At 37.3% G+C, this 18,193-nt stretch overlaps 1 protein-coding gene across 2 annotated transcripts in view; it reads right to left on the bottom strand.

Moving 5' to 3' along the window:
• DAPK1 (death associated protein kinase 1) overlaps positions 1-18,193 on the bottom strand; it is an 89,099-nt gene that overhangs the window by 10,310 nt on the left and 60,596 nt on the right. For both annotated transcript variants that reach the window (XM_068666127.1, XM_068666128.1), the window contains 8 exons: positions 17,001-17,099; positions 16,059-16,157; positions 14,801-14,899; positions 13,011-13,208; positions 11,721-11,918; positions 8,774-8,872; positions 4,711-4,788; positions 2,032-2,254 (listed from right to left, as the gene is read on the bottom strand). In XM_068666127.1, the coding sequence (XP_068522228.1) occupies positions 2,032-2,254; positions 4,711-4,788; positions 8,774-8,872; positions 11,721-11,918; positions 13,011-13,208; positions 14,801-14,899; positions 16,059-16,157; positions 17,001-17,099 (1,093 nt within the window). The remainder of the gene's footprint in view (positions 1-2,031; positions 2,255-4,710; positions 4,789-8,773; positions 8,873-11,720; positions 11,919-13,010; positions 13,209-14,800; positions 14,900-16,058; positions 16,158-17,000; positions 17,100-18,193) is intronic.

Genomic DNA, 18,193 nt, shown 5'->3' with positions numbered 1-18,193 from the left:
GGATAAAGCTTTTCCATATTGCAAAGATATACTACTTTTTATATCTAAGGGCTGCAATTTCATAGAACGGGCTGTTTTTATTGGTATAGAAATGCTACATATTTGTATAGTTGAATCTGTTAAGTAAGGATAAATATATCACCACGTAATAACTATTTATGAGGAGGTGGCTAAGAAAAGCAGGCCCTTAACTGAAGTTATTTTATTTGTAGGCAATTTGCTCAGTTCACCTTGCTATAGATTCTATAAATGAGAAATGAAAGGGCTTCTAATTAACTTGCACCATCTAGTGGTGGAAGTAAAGACTTCTTCCCCCCAGTAGATGCTGAATTCTAATATTCAGATTTTAATATAGAAAGAAACTACCTGCCAGCAGTACAACTGTACTTTCATGTTTGATGGAGTGTTTAAATCTTTATGCTCACGTGATTTAAATACAGTGAATTCACGTACTTGTTTTTACAGAACTTTTGAAAACATAATCACATTATCAAGTTTCCTCCAAACTGTACTGTTTTAATTGTCTGCCACTCAACCCAGAACATTATTCACATGATATATAATGAACTGAAACAAGCAAAACCCCCAAATCCAAGCATCAGAACAATGTCATAGTAGCTTCATTTGGATAGCACTGCACAACTTTAAAGATTTATTTTTAGATAAGCTATTTTCAAGTCTATGCTTCAAATTCACTATTACTTCTAAGGTGATTTGCCAAAGAACGTGACTGGCTGTCTTCTTTGAATTTATGATGGTATGAGAGCATTAGACCTATCCTCTGGTCTTGGTACCAATTGACATAATAAATCTGTCTTCGGTCAAAACTTTCCTGCAGTGCCTCCAGGAACTGACAATTCCTCAAGTGATTAGTCTCCCTTTACACGACACAGTAAATTACATTAAATAAACCGAGAACTTCTGATTTACTTATTTAATCCATTTGTGTATTCTGTCATCACAGATGCGAATGCCTTGTGATAAATGAACAATAAACTGTAATATCAATCTCTGTGCCAGGTATCTTGTCAAGTCACCCTACCTACCTTATGGCTTCCTTGGCTGACTGGAGAGAATGTGGAGATGAAATCCATTACTAACCCTAATCTAAAATTATTTAGAAATAATGACAAAACCCCGAACTGCAAGCATTATCCAATGCTTTTTTTTTGGTTTTGTTTTAAAAAAAGCAACTCTGACCCCATCTGACATTAACTTATGTAATAAGATTATTTCTGAACAGCAACTTCAACTTGAGCTCTTCAAAGTGCCTGCTTAGCTTGCACACATTGCACAGACTGTGTTAGTAAAGGAACCTGGACAAACCGTTCACTCTTCCTGATGTCCTACCATAAATGTGGGATTCTTCCAAAACCAGGTACACACTGATGTGTAAATCTAACTACCCATCCTGCAGCTCTCTCCACATTACGCAGTCCAACTGGTGCTTCATGAGCAGTTCCTTACCATTTGCATACATTTATTTCAGTCTAGAAAGGCTCCATCTTCTTCTTGTTTGGAGACAATTTTAGACACCTTTAACTTGTCAGATGAATTCCTGTGCCTTACAGAAAAGCATTCCAATGCACCACAGTTTTGAATCCTTAGTTATACTTTAATAAAAATATCATCTGAAGATGAAGCAACTGTTTTAATTCTGCACAGAATTTGCATTCAAAAATGCTGACAAATCATAACCCCAAAACCATGATGGTAGCATGCAGTCTAGGACTTCTTGGTAAAAATAAAGAGTTTTCACAAGTCCTGTCCTCCACTTTCTTAAACTCACTTATGCACCACATCAGTGAACACAAGCTGAACCATTTTTCATTGTCCACACCCACTGCTCCTCTTAGCTCTTACTTTAGGTATGAATCTGCATGCAGAGAAGTCAACTCCCTCTTTGCTTTGATTTCTTACACATACAGGCTATTATGTCTTATACAGCACAGCCACCAGCTGTCTGTTTGGAGTTCTACAGATGAAGAGAAGAGTGATTTGTTGTTCAAATGTACAATGTCCAAGTCATACCTGAAGGTTTGGAAGACAATGGAGATGGGGGGAATTTGGTTGTGTTTGTGGAAGATATCTTAGGCCTACGTCTTCGGAAAAAGCTTCTTATCAGGCCACACTTAAGAGACTCCACAAGGGTCGTTTTTCCAGATCCAGAGTGTCCAAACAGCTTCAGTTTGATCCGGGGCTGCGGGTTCTGAGTGTGTCGCAGCTGCTGGATAAAAAGCACCCTGTGCGTATCCTAAAATTCAACATAAAGAAGAAATCTGAGTGTGTGGCAAGAAGTTCCTTCCAGCAAACTCAAAACGTAGGATTTAAATAATGCTTTCTTGCTAGGTTACATCTGGATCAGTTCCTCCATCTGCTCCATCATGCAAGTGGCATGAGGGAGAGGGATAGGTAGCCAAAATACAGCTGAATGCTAGCTCCTAAAACACCTTGACTCTTCATGAAAATCACACAGTTTCATGGTCAACATCAGTGAATGGGATCATTTTGACCTCCAATGGACTAGGCAAAAGAGGAAAAACTAGTTTCTTTCAGCTCCCTTTCTCCTTACTCATGATTCTCAGTAGCATAACTAGTATCTCCAACCTTATATATGTGCAGGACTGAAGAATTTTGCAGTGAGAGCTACCACCTGAGCAATGTGAAAACTCAATATGCACCCCACTTCTCTCTGTCAACTTTTTCTACACTTCTCATATTTGAGAGAATTTTCCTCAAAAATTCTGCAATCTCTGCAAACAGCTGCAATCTCATCCTCACACTCAGGCCTTCTTCAAACCCAATCACATCTCCTGCAGAAGAGCTTTCCACTTTATGCTCACCCATAACCAACAAGGATTGCGTCTTGCAGCAAGAGTGGCAGGGACTGGAACTGACAAATCAGATGTCTTGTTCTCTTCCTCCAGCAAGAAGCAATCAGACTTAGATACCTTGCAATTGAGCACATGAGCTGAGCTTGGAAATCAACTCAGCAAGAGGAAGCAGTGGAGGACAGAACTCTCCTCTCGACCCAGAAAGACCTATTTTAAGGTAACTGTGAGACAGCCGAGAGGTAGAGGAGCAAAAGAACTAGCTTCAGCCTCTCTTTCTTCATTCTCCCATTTGGAGCTCAGAGAGAGGCACTGTTGTTCTGCATTTGTACTGTGTTTCACATGTACACTGAGTCATTAAAAGAGCACCCACAGCAGCCTCCCTAAAATAAGAGCCTGCAGCAACTCCACTGAGAAATTGGACAGAAATGGTAGCATATTTAGTTCCTTCCTCCCTAACAGGTACATATGAAATATGCTCATCACAGTGGGAATGTTGCACACCCTGACTGCTAATAGTGGCTCTTGCAGAGAATGCAATACGACAGTAGGTTCTTCGTATGTGTGCTATTAGGAACAAAATCCTCCACAGGCACTGAAGATGAAACAAGTGTCAGGCACACTCTACTAGATGACATTGCCCATTTTGAGTAATACTAGAATAGTTCAGTGGTTTGTAGTTTCTTAATTTCAGTTTATCAGATTCTGTTTTGGAAAGTGTACTCTGATCAACTATATAATTATCATACATTTTCCCCACAGATATAGTCAGCATTCAGTAATTAAATATACTTCACTATAAAGGAGAGTGTGAAAGTTACTACAAATCTCTTTCATAAGAGATTTATCTGATCTTCTCCCTTTTGTTCTATACATCTGGAACTCAATTTTCTTCACCTGCATACAAAAACAGGCTTTTTTTTTTTTTTGGGTGGGGGAGGGGAGGTCAGGGAAAGGGAGGAACACTGGATGACAACTATATAAAATAGATCCTGTTGTGACAAATGTATAAAAAAGATATCCCTGAAAAGGAAGCCTGACCTATGGCACTTTATGACATCTTCACTGATATATTTTACAATTCTAGCAAATATAGACTTACTGTCAGGATGTGATTTTAATTCTACCTTGGCAACGCCTACTACACAAATATTCTTACTCCAAAATTATATAAAAGGACGATTTCAGATTACTACAGAATCACCAGCATAATTAAAGCAGCACAGCACTCTAACAGCTCTGGCTGTTGCCTGGAATCTCCAGGCAAGTGGTCTCTGCACCTTCATAGCACAAATGATGCTGCTTATCTTGAACAATCAGTGTCTGTCAGATGTGTCAGACTTACTGCCTTATGACAAGTGCAGATCAGCTTTGCATTCTAGTGGTAAGGAGATTTTGAGATAGTGAAACTGTAGGATTTAAAAAAGAGTGTGAGAACTTACTCTACTATTCCAGGAGATGCTAAACGTTCCAGAAGGCCACAAACTCTTCATATTTCATAACCAAAATCTAACTAAAATGGCGACGGTGGGGAAATATAAATGCTCCTTCAGGATGTGCTGATTTTTAACAGTGTGTTTTTCAGTTTCTTCTAAACTCATTAGAACCTTTGGTGGGCACTGTGAGAGTGGGTAAGATGGAATGCTGGTGCAGTCTATCTTGGCCATTTTTGCTAATATGTACATAGTAGCTTTAAATAAGGGGGTCATTTAAAATTTAAAAAAAAGTATTTTTTAAAAAAGGATGCCATTTCAGTAAGGATATTTACAACAGTTTTTCAGAATGGCTATGATGGACGATCTTGTGATTTCCCATGGTCAAATGTTTCCTGCAATCTCAGAAACATTAAAAACCCAGTTAAAATTCATGCATTCCCAACCTTTTTAAGTCTTGCAAGCAGACTGGCTACATGTTCATGCCGTTCTGCTCTGGCGAGATCCTCTGCCGTTTTCCCATCCTGTTGAAAAACAAATGATTAGCTGCAGTTTCTTCCTTCTGACCACAATAAAAAGTCATGTGCAACATAGCTCAGCTCTGCGAATGGCAGTAATTACTGTCAGACACAAATTAATCAGGGAGAAGGGAAAAAAAAAAAACACAAATGAACCAGTAATGATTACACCCACAGGAATCTCTTTTCTTAAATGGTCCAAAGACACACACAGTAAAATGGAGAACAGTATTTCTTTTACAAATTGGCATCTGGATGCCACTGTAACAAGACAACTTGAATTCAGAGCCTTAGCATGATGCCAGTATTCCCTCTTTGAACTCCTCTTTTTTCCTCACCAATTACTAGATAACAGTGATTTCTAGATACTACATCCTAAACGGATCTATAAGCTTAAACAGTTCACAAAGAGGACACACATCAGCATATTCACTTAGATGAACAGCAAGTGATTTTTATTTACTCATGGATAAAGAATGATGATGACATACCAGTCACTGGAGGTTTTCAGAAAGCAAGAACATTGTAAACCACGTTGTTAAAACTACATCAGCAAATTCAAAAGGAGAAGCAAATCTGCCTGCGGCATTCTGCTCTTGACATTTAATTATCCATGTTTCATACATCAGCAGTTTAATATGAAGTAAACTGAAAGAAAAATTGCTTACTACTTTTGCTGTTATGTCTATGTTAACACTATTGTTTTATATTCCGGTAACAGGTAACTAATTTATGAGGACTCTGCTTCTTTCATGCTCTTATATAAAGGAGGTTTTAAGCGTTAAGGCAATGTAGTGTAAAACTAAAACCTCTTTCTTGGACTTCTCTTTTTGATTATCTAGTTTTTCATGTGAAACCTGTACTGTCTTAAGTAGTTCCTGAGGATACTGTAACTATTACCCTACATATGAAATAAATACCTTTGATATTTGAGCATCTACCTACAGAAGTCATTTTCAGTTTTCCATACACATTATTATGGTCTTCATTATTTCAGGTAATTCAAACAGAACAGGAACAGAACACTAGCAAGAAATAGTCAAAACTGTAGTTGATTAAATTTGAGTGTCAGATACCCTCACTGTACAGGCACTTTCCCTTAGAATGAGGGCAGGTCCTACACCCCTCTCTCCACAACTGTATCAGCATGGCTTGAGTTGAGTTGACATCCTCGTTTGCAATGTCTCTCTGCTCCATGGGGCTTTGTTCTGGCTTCAACTCCAGCTTTGGTTTAATAACTGTACTCTGATTTATCATTTCCTTGACACAGCTGCTTGGGTGCAAACACAAAGGAAATAACCATCTGATGAGAATTTGGCAATGAACATGGATGGCAGTGGCTCAGGCAGAGCCTGATCAGCAATCATGGCTACAAATGTTTGGAGGTGACTGCTCCCCAAACCAGAAAAATGGCAACAGAAATGATTTGAATTGCTAGAGGCCTGGCCAAGTGTCATTGTAGGGCAAGATAACATGAAGCAGTGGGATGGTGGTGTCATGACTCAGGGCTCACTCCATACTTCCATACTGAGTTTTGTGTGCTCAAGGCTAGCTCTCTGACATAGCATAGGTGTTTAATCTTGGATCAGATAGAACTCTAGGCTGAATTTGCCCCCTCCAAAAAACATCTTGAGATGTTGAAATTGATGGATACCAGCAATTCAATTTACATTTCTATTGATAATTTTGACTCAGATCTGGAAGCTCAATGTATTGATTGAGATGATACGTGAAGAAAGCAGTTGCTTCCTTGATAAAGAAATTAACAGAAAATAAAATTTCCATTTTTATCCGTAACAGTGAGCAAGATAATGCTGTTTAGTTCTCTGGAAGGCCACTACAAGATGAACAAGAGCACAAGAATTAGAAAATAAATACACAAACAAAAGAGCAGATGGGTTTCAGTAAGTTATTTTTCCTGTTTGACCTTTCTTGAGCAGTACAGTTTATGTAGAGGCTGAAAAAGCAAAACTGGCATCTGAAAATGTCTTGGTTACAGGATTCATGAAAGCTGCTGACTGACTCCTTTGTTGCAAACATGACACCTATGACTGCAAGAGATGGTCTTGAATTTAACTGACCATTTGCAAGCATCAATTTAAGCTTGGTACAGGTTTAGAAACTTCCATGATCAGGAATCAAGAACATGGTGACCAATAAATAGCACAGCACGTAACAGATAGAAGGGTTTTGGTGATTTTTGAACATTGGAAAAGGTTACATATATGCTCCAGCAGCATGAGATTTCCTAAGGTCATTTAACATTGATGCAATCAAATTCAAAGGTGAACTAGTAGTAAAACAGACTTCAACCTGGGGAGGAGGCAGAGACAACATACTCCAGCACACAGTTACCTAACAGTGCTAAAAAAGTTAATTTCTCAGAAATGGCATTCTGACAGAAGAAAAAGGCAATTAATTCTACTACACTGGCTCTGAAAGAGCTGCTAATAAGACTTTTCAGAATAGTTCAGCATTCATCTAGCAAACTACTGCAAAACTGAGACACTACTAAAAACACCACATATTCTTCCTCCCTCTTGTCTTCCCTTCTCTCTGCTACGACACTGCTGGAATAATGGATATTGATGTATATTCAGTGTGTTCCTCCTGCCAGATTTAGTATCAGCACAATTTATATCAATGTGAAGGTGATAAAGGAAACTGAAGAGATAAAATATACTTTCATCTATGAAGGACAGGGGCAACGAGGGCAATTATACCAACACAGCCATCATGGCATAAATGAACAAAAACAGTTCACGAATCCTCCTCTGCTTCCTTTTGTTATAACTTACCCCTACAGTGAAAACACTCATAGGGAATGAGATATACCAAAAGGAAAATACGAAAGGAAAGAAAACAGGTCATGAAGATGTAAAAATCCCACAATGTCCACCGCATGCACATTTCATTATTCATGGACACAGCAATCTACAATCTAGTTTTCCAAATGTCATTTTTAGATGCTAAACTTCTTCAAACCACAATTCAAGTTTGTTTGTTTCAATGACTGCTTTTTAAAGGTTTCCCGTTGTCACACAAGATACATGTTTAGAGAAGCAAGCAGTGCTCAATGTGTAGGAAAACAAAAATGTTTGCAATTTTCATCAATAGGTAAAGCAAACGAGACAGACAGTTTCTCCTTTTTCTCTCCATTTCAGTCATCTCAAGGATACTTTGCATGGAGAAGAACTTTGTAAAACACAGATTCAATTAAAACCAAATTCACAGCACGATTTTCATGTACAGAACAACAGTTATTCTGAGTACAACGAAATGGTTAGAGCAAGTAACAGCATAAACTGATGCAACTCTCCTAAAAATAAAACGTGCTTAGTAGGTTCAAAACACACGTCATGGTGTATATGATGCCTAGTAAACAGAGTGTGTATGAGTTATGTATGGTGAAGGATTCCTTCATTCCTTCCATGGATACAAGAGTCAGGATGATGTTCCTCAATGCAGTGTGAAAGAGAAATATCTTGAGTGGTTCCAACTGAAAGCAGTGTTGCTGACTGATCTGACATAAATGATTTGTTTTTACAAGGTTACTTGCATGCTATTTTACTCATCTATGCACCTACACACTTATGACATGAAAATGAAACTTTTTAACAACCCTGAAAGCAAAAAAAGTAAATCCAAGATATATACTCTACATTTGTTCAGAAACTGTGCATGATGTGAAATGACAATTATCTTGGTGATGGTGGCCTACTTTGCATACAGAAAACATAATGCTACAAGTAATTCTTAGGGGTAGAAACTCTGCAGATGAAGTGGTAGCTATACTGAACATTAACTAGTTTCAAATTTAGCTGTAAGAAAGGAACAAGTGGACAACAGGTAACGCTTTTCAAGCTGTGTATGTTCTACAGCCTAACATTTTTAAATTTCATTATATATTTATATTTGACCTTTGCTTCCGCCCTGAGATTAACTGATTTTCCAATATTATACACAAAACAGACAAGAAACAAATACTTACAGAGGTTAAAGCTTCCACATTGGCACCAGTAAGACACAGGAACCGGACAACATCAAGGATGCCATTGTTTGCTGCAAGATGTAAAGGTGTTCTTCCATACTAATGGTTGGAAAAGAAAGTGTTATGTTAGTCAAAGAACACCCTTCCAGTTTTCATGACTAATAATCAAACATATTGTACAAGTATAGGTACTGAAACACAGCAAAGTTCTTGCAAAAATGGTAAGAAAAAGTACTTTTGACTACTGCTTGAGCATAACTGCTTGAAGCTCAGTTGAAAACAGAGTCTAGATTGACTACTTTAAAAATGGGAAATGATTGTACAGTTTAATTCCCCACAGCTGCGGAGGAATCCTTCGCATTTTTGGGCTGTATTTGAGAATGTCTTGCTGAGTGTTGATAAATCTGATTGTGTTTTGCTTAACAAAATATGAACTAGTTAAGCAACAGAGTCCTTAACCTTTAAAGCTCTGGATTCTATTCAAATCAAAGAATTACTGAAAAGTACATGTTCTCAGTTTCCTCCTCTACCCACAAGGAGTTAGAAATGAATTTAAGTACTCAGCATGAAGGAATTTGTGCTTCCAGTGACAGAAGAAAAGTGCTGCAAGTATTCCTTTACCCATTTTTGCTTTTTCCCCCAAGTCTCTTCATTGACAACAGGTTTTCATGCCAGCCACTTCTTGTCTTTCATATTCATAGCTACTGTTAAAAATAACACTATCATACATTTTCTGCTTGTAAACCCCCTTACAACTTCTTCACACATTTTCTTACTTTCATACTGTTCTCCCTGTTTTAACCCTCCATTCAGAACCAAACTCACGTACTTATTTCACAAAAGAGTATTTGAAAGCAAAGCTAACTTCCAACCAACTGGAAACTGAAGAGATGCTTGCTTCTCAAAAATCGACACCTCAATTCAAATAAATGCATATGATGTTCTGCTGCACGTAGTTTGCGGAAGAAACCAACAGTGCCCTCAATTGGTATTACACACACGTCCGACAATGCCAGACTTGAGGACCAAGGATAGATGGTCATTATGTTAATTTACTCACATTACAGGGCTCACTGCTGAAGAGGACAAGTAGAAATAAATATCCTCTATTTCGCAAGACCTGAACTCACCCTTTCAAATAAAGTGCACTCTAAAAATCACTCCAGTATACTTGACTCCTAAAAGAATAATAGGACACAAAATCTAATCGCAGCTCCTATACCATGATCCCCTATCCACCGAACACTTAAAGGCTGACAGATTTTTCTGTGGTGTGCTTGAGGCCAGGCCACTGATGCCAGCTGAGCAATCTCACTTATGAAAAGAGGTGTTAATCCAGCCTTTTGCTGCATTAACTCACCTTCCCAAAATGTGTTCTCAGCAGTGGATCTGGATTTAATTGCATAGTCAATCATATTTAAGCTCAGAGGCAGGACTGGGGAGCTCATTATTGTACGTTTTTTGGCTTGGCAGCTGACAATTTTAATTATTAAAGCAAAAACTGATTTCACTGGACAACCCTCAAGCCAAAAGCCCTACAACTTTAATCATCTAGCTAATGTAGAGAAGATCAGAGCTTTTGAAAAAAATAGTAGTGTTAATTAGTAACATGTTATTGATAGAAAAATCAGAAAGAAAAAAACAACAACAACAACAAAAGAACTACAACACTGGAACTAAACAAATCACAGGTTCCTACAAAAGATTCCTACAAAAAGCTTTTAAACTTTGCAGCATATAAAAATTAAATAGGCCAGAGAAAGACATTTGGAAACAAATACTAAGCCCCAAGCTCCACTTTTTGTTTTAACTATAATGGCTGACCTTAAGCTTACTCAACTTAGCTACATGAAAATTTCCTGAAACACTTACTTTCACCTAAACATGCATAGGAGGAAAGCCAGAAATGTTAAACCTGTACAGTATCAAATCTACTCATCACAACAATTTGCAACAACTACACAAGAAAAGAAGCAAAATGCAACAATTACACAAGAAAAGAAGCCAAGAAAGCACTAGTATCTCAAAGTTTATGGACAGGCTATTAAACTTTCTCTTTGGAACGTGCTTACTACAGTTGTTGACATTCCACATTTTTACCAGGCAGCAGACCAGCAATATGCATTGGGATCAACATTTTAAGAAGTTTATCATTTGACAAGTATTTCTGCAATTGTCACATGTATGCAAAAGAATGAGCAGCAGGACACTTCCCAAAAAGAACCTTACTTAGTCTGCTGACTTCAACTTTTGAACATAATTTTACATTTAACATTTTAATCCTGAGAATTCATGTGTTCTGCTTGTGACAACTTCTTTTACATATAAATTAAGGCTATTATATTCTAAAATAAATATCAGGATTTATTTTAATTAATCAACTTAAGACAAAAAAAAACATAAACTAGCCAACATAACATGCATTTTTATTACTGGCAACAGAATCTGCACTTTATTTAAATCACTTGTTAGGTGACAGTGCAGATCTGTTCACAAATTTGGAAGAATTCAAAGCAGCTTTTTCATTAAAAATGCACCAGTCTCCAATTCTACAAGCAATTTAACATCATTAAATCACATCAAATCAACAGCTGTTTGGGCTACCAGAGCATTTCATCTGTTCTTCAGCACCTAAGATGTAATCTGCATAAAAAAAAAAGTTATGTGGCTAGGGAAGCAGGTTGGTATATACTTCAACATTAGTAGCAAAGTACATTGTAATAACTAATTCATTTGGGCTCTTTCTTCATGGACCTTTAATCATCTATTTAACTGAAACAGATAAGTTTGCAACATGAATAATTTAATGCTTTGCAGTTGGCTTTTTTAAGAGAAAAAAAATGGAAGAAAAAATATTCTGATAGGGGAGGTAGAAAAGGTCATCTAATGCAGTAGACGAGCTCTTAAATACAGTAGTTCAGTACCAATATTCCAATATTCCACCTACCTTATTAGCAACATCCAAATTACAACCTGCTTCACAAAGTGTCATCACAATAGGAACATTCCCATCTTTGCAGGCTACATGCAAAGGAGCGTTACCATGTCTGTCCTGGAAATCTACAAAGCATCCTTGACTGATGAGGGTTTTAACTACTTCTATTTGACATCTTCTCACAGCAAGGTGTAGGGCTATATGGCCATCCTGAAATCGCAAGACAACTTGTATGTGAGATTTCAATATTGCTGAAAATCAAAGTATCAAAGTGGTTTTTGATAAAGAGTCAAATCATTTGTTTGTTTTTTGACAAAGAGTCAAAAACATTTCATGGTAATTGTGTGCATGTCCTTGCCTCAAGAATCAAAATGTTTTTGTTTTTTTTGGGGGGGAGGGGAGTGTGGGGGCAGACTAGCTGTGGAGGTGAAGAGCAGGGGTAGAAGCAGGGAGATGCACAATATTTGGCAGAACAAGTCAATGACAGGATGAAAGCAAATTTATATTAAGCCACCAGACTTTGCAGTGGAATGGATGAAACATAAATACACATTCTCTACCAAAGACTTCTGTGAGGAGTGGGAGAGTGACCAATTCTAACAATCAGCTGAGCGTTGTAGACCACTCGAGTGCTTACTAACAGAAGCTTGTGATGTGGAAGTCAAGCAATCTGCTTAGTGATCAGTCACTTTAGAGACACAGCTTCCTCTCTGTGGAACAATGTATACGCAATATAACTAGAACATTTACTTCTTTTAGAAGCAAAAACATTTTACTGAATATGTTTTAGTTACTAGCTAATAACTATCAGCAATAAGCTAGCTATAAGGACTAGCATAGCAAAAGTATAAGCAATGAAATGCAAAGCTAATTTTCACATAGTGAAAAACAAAAAATTATTCAAATGGAGTCATATTTTTAAATAACTGGAATTTTCTTATTGGAAATGGATGTGAATCAGCTGACCCATAGGAATCAAAGGCAAACAATTTCATCCTTTTTTCGCTTAGTAGCTTGCTGCCAATTACAGAACCCAATGTTCCTTCCTTTTTCCATAGAGAATGTTATTCATAAGGTGATAATTGATAAGGTGATAATGAATCAGAAAAAAACAATGATGGAAAAATAATCAGCTGGCAACTTTACAGACTATAGCAGTCATCCATATTCTCTGTATGAATTACTTAGAAAACTCACGTCATAAAAACAACGCAGCATTGCAACATTTACGTGAAGCAATACTCAGGTACAGCTCTGTGGCACCTATGAGCTCTGGAGGCAGCTCATTCATCCCTAACTAACCTTGTCCGTTGCATCAAGGTCAGCTCCATGTTCTGCCAAGCATTCCACAATATCATGGTATCCCCTAGCAGATGCTGTCAGGAGTGGAGTCTCTCCTTCCTTGTTTTTAATGTTTACATTACAACCGGCTTCACAAAGTGCTTTGGCAACAGAGTAGTAGCCATGCCAGGCAGCACAATGCAATGGGGTTTCTTCTTCCTAGCAACATGGGAAAAAACATAAAAAAACAGAGCTGAAACAAATGCTAGGAAAAGCAATTCCCCACCTTAACTTAGAGAGACAGGAAGATGACAGGTAAGAAAAAAGTCAGTCTATCAAATAAGCCCTGTAGAAAGATGTGGTAAATTCAAATGCTGACATTCTCAAAGCAAGAACAATTCCTGCTGACACTCCTAAGTGATTACAATGACGCAGTAGATTTTCATCATTACCTGGATTCTGGGAGCCTGTATTTCTCACCATAAGGCTATCTATTGACAACATCCTGAACGTCTGCAATATTAGTCTAGATATTTCCATGCTGGTAAAGCTAACTATCTTGTCTCTCCTACTTGAAAATAGATCCTCATTCATAAGCAACTTCTACATCCTGTGTGCTAAGGGACTAAACCGGTGTTTAAAACAGATCACTCGCCAAGGAGACACAAAATCCCACTAGACTTGCAGCTTGAGGCAGATCACTCTGCTTACTGTCTTCAAAGCACATCTAAATGATTTAGGAGTGTAGGCAGTGACTTGGGTACTTAGAAACCTGACTCTTCTAAATGCACATCACAACAAGCTTTTGAAACTGTATGCATTTTGAGCTGTTTGAGTTCAGCTGTGACTGCGTCTAATTTACTTTTTTGTTTGAACCAAGGAAGGTTCGAAACTTTCATCTCCAAAGCTCTGTACTTCATGACAGTTACATGGAACACCATTAAGAAACTACTGAAAGTATTGATTTTGTAGCCCAGTACAAAGCAAGGAGGCTTAAAAAGCAGAAAACGTAATTCTATCAAATTCTAAGAAATGAGATATCCTTTCAGTACTTGGCAAATAACAATGAAGAGACAGACAGTGCATATAATATTGGAGGATTTGGACTGTATTCAAGATTTCTGTAAAAATCCAAGGAAAAAGTTGAACAGTATATCCCGTGGTCCTTTGGCTTGCTGCTGCTTCAACAATAAAAAGGTAGTCCTAGAGGATGCAGGTCTTTGGAAGGCTCATGGAATTCCCACCTACAGTAGACTATCAATGAAATTTGGGTCAAATGCATGGTTTGTTTGTTTGTTTTTCCCCTCTATGAAGCCCTTTCTCTCTTGTTTTCTCACAAGAGTTTCTAGTTCAGAGCTCACAGGAAGAAAAACAACACAAAAAAAAAACGTATGTTATTTAAAGGAGCCCTCCTGAGCTCTCCTCTCATTTTCAATATTGGCCACTTGTCGCTTCCAAAATCTCTCATGCCCCGTAAAAAGAATCCGAAATCAAGGCAACAACTAACAAAAAGTGTTAGCTGAACTCACAGGGCACACAGTGCCACCCACACCTTCATTATGCGGGATTTCTCAATCTTTGAGATTTCAAGAAAATCTGTTTTAGGAATACAGCAGTGGTTGGTTCATGCACTCTGTTTTTGAATAGTCTTCATTTATTAAGAGGTATCAAAACCTCCATAATTCTTTTCTTTCTTTCTTTTTTTTTTTTTTTTTTTCAAATTCAAACATGCCAAGGCAAGACTAAGAGTTTTCACCACTCATAGTAAAGCTGTGTTTGTGTAAGTAAAACAGAAAGTGCCTGTGACTCACCTTGTCTTGAAAGTTTGGATTGGACCCAATACTACAGAGAAACTGAACAACATCCACGTGCCCATATCGAGCGGCAACGTGAAGAGATGTCTCCCCAGACTGCAATTAGAAAAGAACATACCAGTGTAATTTCCTATGTTGCCCCCAGAGATAAACCACCATGTACAGCTTGGAATGCCTGCATGCTGCATCGGCTGCTCCACTCTTCCTGTACCCTAATGCCACAGCTGCAGTCAGCAGAGACCTCCAGCTCACAAACTGTAGTTATATCTGACAGTTATTACACCATCTGACAAGGTATTTCTTCAAAGGCCTTCCTCTTCCAGAACTCATTTTCCTACTTAATTTGCTCAAGATTGCAGCCATAATGGGAATTCTGAGCACTATGAGTAGGCAGATGCATGCACAATTGGCACTGGAACATGCATTCAATTTCTATTCAGACTACCATCCAACTCTGTACACATATGTGTAAGGATGGGTCTAACACTTTGGTGCATTCTGGCATATTTTGGTCATTACATGTAATTATTTGCAAACTTTTGCTGCAATTATATTAAAAGGAAACAGTATTTATGTTACGAGAGTAGCCTATCTTCTAGTAGTCCTATCAGGAGTGGAGCACTAACACTGCTAATATGCCTTGCCTTGCGCTAGTTCTATGAACAAAGTAAGCCAACTACATTTCACAAGTGTAGCTGCTTCTATACTGGAGCTTTGACTAACAAAAACATTGATATGGTATAAGATTTTAACAGCAACTATCTTTTAGGGCCTATGTTGCTCAAGTAATACTGCCAGAGACAAGGTAACTGCTCATCAGCTATAAATTATTAAGCTTCATTATACTCAACTTAATAACAGCCAAATTTACTTGTCAGACAAAAGTGATTTTCAATCAAGAGGAATGAAAAACAGAATCACGATCTTACCCTGAGATCCAATATGAAACCAAGTGTTCATATGAAAATTAATTTAGGTTTGTACTTCCCCACCTACCCACCATGTACTCACCACATTTATATTCATGTTTGGTTAACATCCGTCAGAAGAATGATCAGTACATCCAGCTACTTAAAAGCTGTGTTATCACAGCCCTACATGTCAGCTTATAAAACCCAACTAAATAATCCAGTCACATTCTTAAGATTGTGGCACGTCTGAAAATCATTCCAATTGAAAGACCTCTCTCCCTGCTAAGATAAAGCTATTAAAAAAAGGCTCTCTGCATAAAAGACGAAAATAATTTTGTTCTTACCTTATCCTTGACATCCAAAGGACATTTATTCTCACTGAGAAATTTCAGTGTTTCTACATGACCATGTCGAGAAGCCCAATAGATTGCATTAGATCCAGCCTGTCCAAAATGATTCATTATAGATATCAGTGATCAATTTAGAATCCTAATTCTAGACCTTCATTGAGATACGCACACATATACATGGCACAAATACACTGAACAGCTCAGATTCATAACAGTACATATGAACTAATCAAACATAAAATATTCAGTTTTTTTTTCCTTCAAGTTGGTTCAACAACTGCAAATATCAACATCACCGCTCCTCCCACCCCCACAAGGATAATTAGCAGGATAACTAACTCTATGCAAGGAAAATCCTCTTCATCCTTGTAAGGGAGATTTTGAGGAAGTCATAGGATAAATACCTTTGTGCTGTTTACTTTACCATCAGTTTGGTTGAGAAGCAGACAGTGTTCTAAGTTCATTTTAAATGAGCTGTAGATCATTAAAAGATGTTTTTAAAGATCACTTGTTGCAAAGTGTACGCCCTTGTCACATACGAATTTTAGCTGTGCCATTCCCCATCACTAAAATGTGCTCTTATCATTCCATATTAAACAAGTTCACCAATTTGTTTTAGGGCAGTCACTAATTTGAAGTAATTGAGTCAATTTCATATGTAAGAACTACATTTTAAGCTTAGAGATTAATTAAGATTATTCAAATTACAGTGGCTAATAAAGTGATCAAAATCAGAGGATATGCACTAGAAACAACTGAAGTTATTGAAGATTTGCTTTTATCTTTTTGCTACAGAGACTAGTGAATAACTTACAGAACAGGCTCTACAACCCAGAATTTTTATTTCCAATAAAAACTAGTCCAAATGCTTGCTCTACTTTAACTGTACTGGAAAACAAAAACTTATACAGAACAGTAACAAAGCAGAACACTTACCTTATCTTGGACATCAATACGGGATCCACGTTTTAGAAGCAACTGAAGCATCTGAATGTTTCCACAGCCAGCAGCAATGAGTAGCGGAGGTGTTCCATGCTAACAATGAAATACAAGCAAGAACAATGTTTTTTAATTTTTGAAGCATTAAAAAAAGCAAATGGAATCAAAGAAAGGCAGTGAATGGCATATCTCTGGATCTCCAGTTTCAAAGAAGTCCTCAGGGAATACTGTATAGTAAATAATTAATCCCTTTGTCCAAATAAATTTATCACATACCAATTTTCCACATTTTGGGGGTGAAGCCACATTTACTAAATGATTCAACACATACTAAAAGCATGCTTTGCAAAGTAGAGATACTCACATTAAGCTCTCAGTTAGCTAAATTTGGCAAGAACATTCCCCTTTGCAATTTCTTTCTAACTACATTTTAAATAGCTTGAAAGAGAAAGTAGAAAAGAGTACAGGAAGAATATCTAAGTTTTGGCCACCATATCTCAAAAACACAACCCATCAGCAACATATTAGAAAGTTAAATGGGCTGCAGCATTAAAACAAAAAATGTAACTCTTATTTGAAAGGTTTGGGACCTCTTCACAGGAAAATAGTAAATGTTTCACTTTTACAGTACTCTTCATGAATACTTCTTAAAGCATTTTATAATGAATATCGGTATAATCATTCAAAAAAGTAAAAACGAGAGAAGATTTAACAGTTAAACAACAGAACCAGCAACAGAACCCTGGTGTCAGTTCCATTAGTACTTCCATTAGTATAGCAGGATAATGAAATACTTCTGTAGGCAAGTCATTATGTTTCTAAAAATGAACGGCACAATCTAACACTATGTTCACATATCTAACTTCTGCTGTGTTGGACCTTTGCTCCTAACAGTGCTTCGCAAATTAAGTTTTGTCAGTCTGTTTCTTCATAGATGTTCACCCATCTTCATATGCTGTAAGAAACAATTGCAAACAAAAGCAAAGGCTGATATCTAAAATACCAGAGCTTTTTTCAGTAGATTAGATTAATACTTTTTCAAGGGCTTAGAATTTCAAAAACACATTTTGTGCTCCTTTTTTGAGGTAGTTTGAGAAGACTGTAAGCAGAACATATTAAAATTTCCCCTAAAGAAAGGCAGAGTAATTTAACATCCACTTGACATTTCTTTTTTATTTCAGGTGTTACAC

This window comes from Anas acuta, chromosome Z (assembly GCF_963932015.1).
Source record: "Anas acuta chromosome Z, bAnaAcu1.1, whole genome shotgun sequence".
Lineage (NCBI taxonomy): Eukaryota > Metazoa > Chordata > Aves > Anseriformes > Anatidae > Anas > Anas acuta.
Note: the sequence above shows the minus strand (reverse complement) of the source record. Positions and strands in the feature narration are given on the sequence as shown.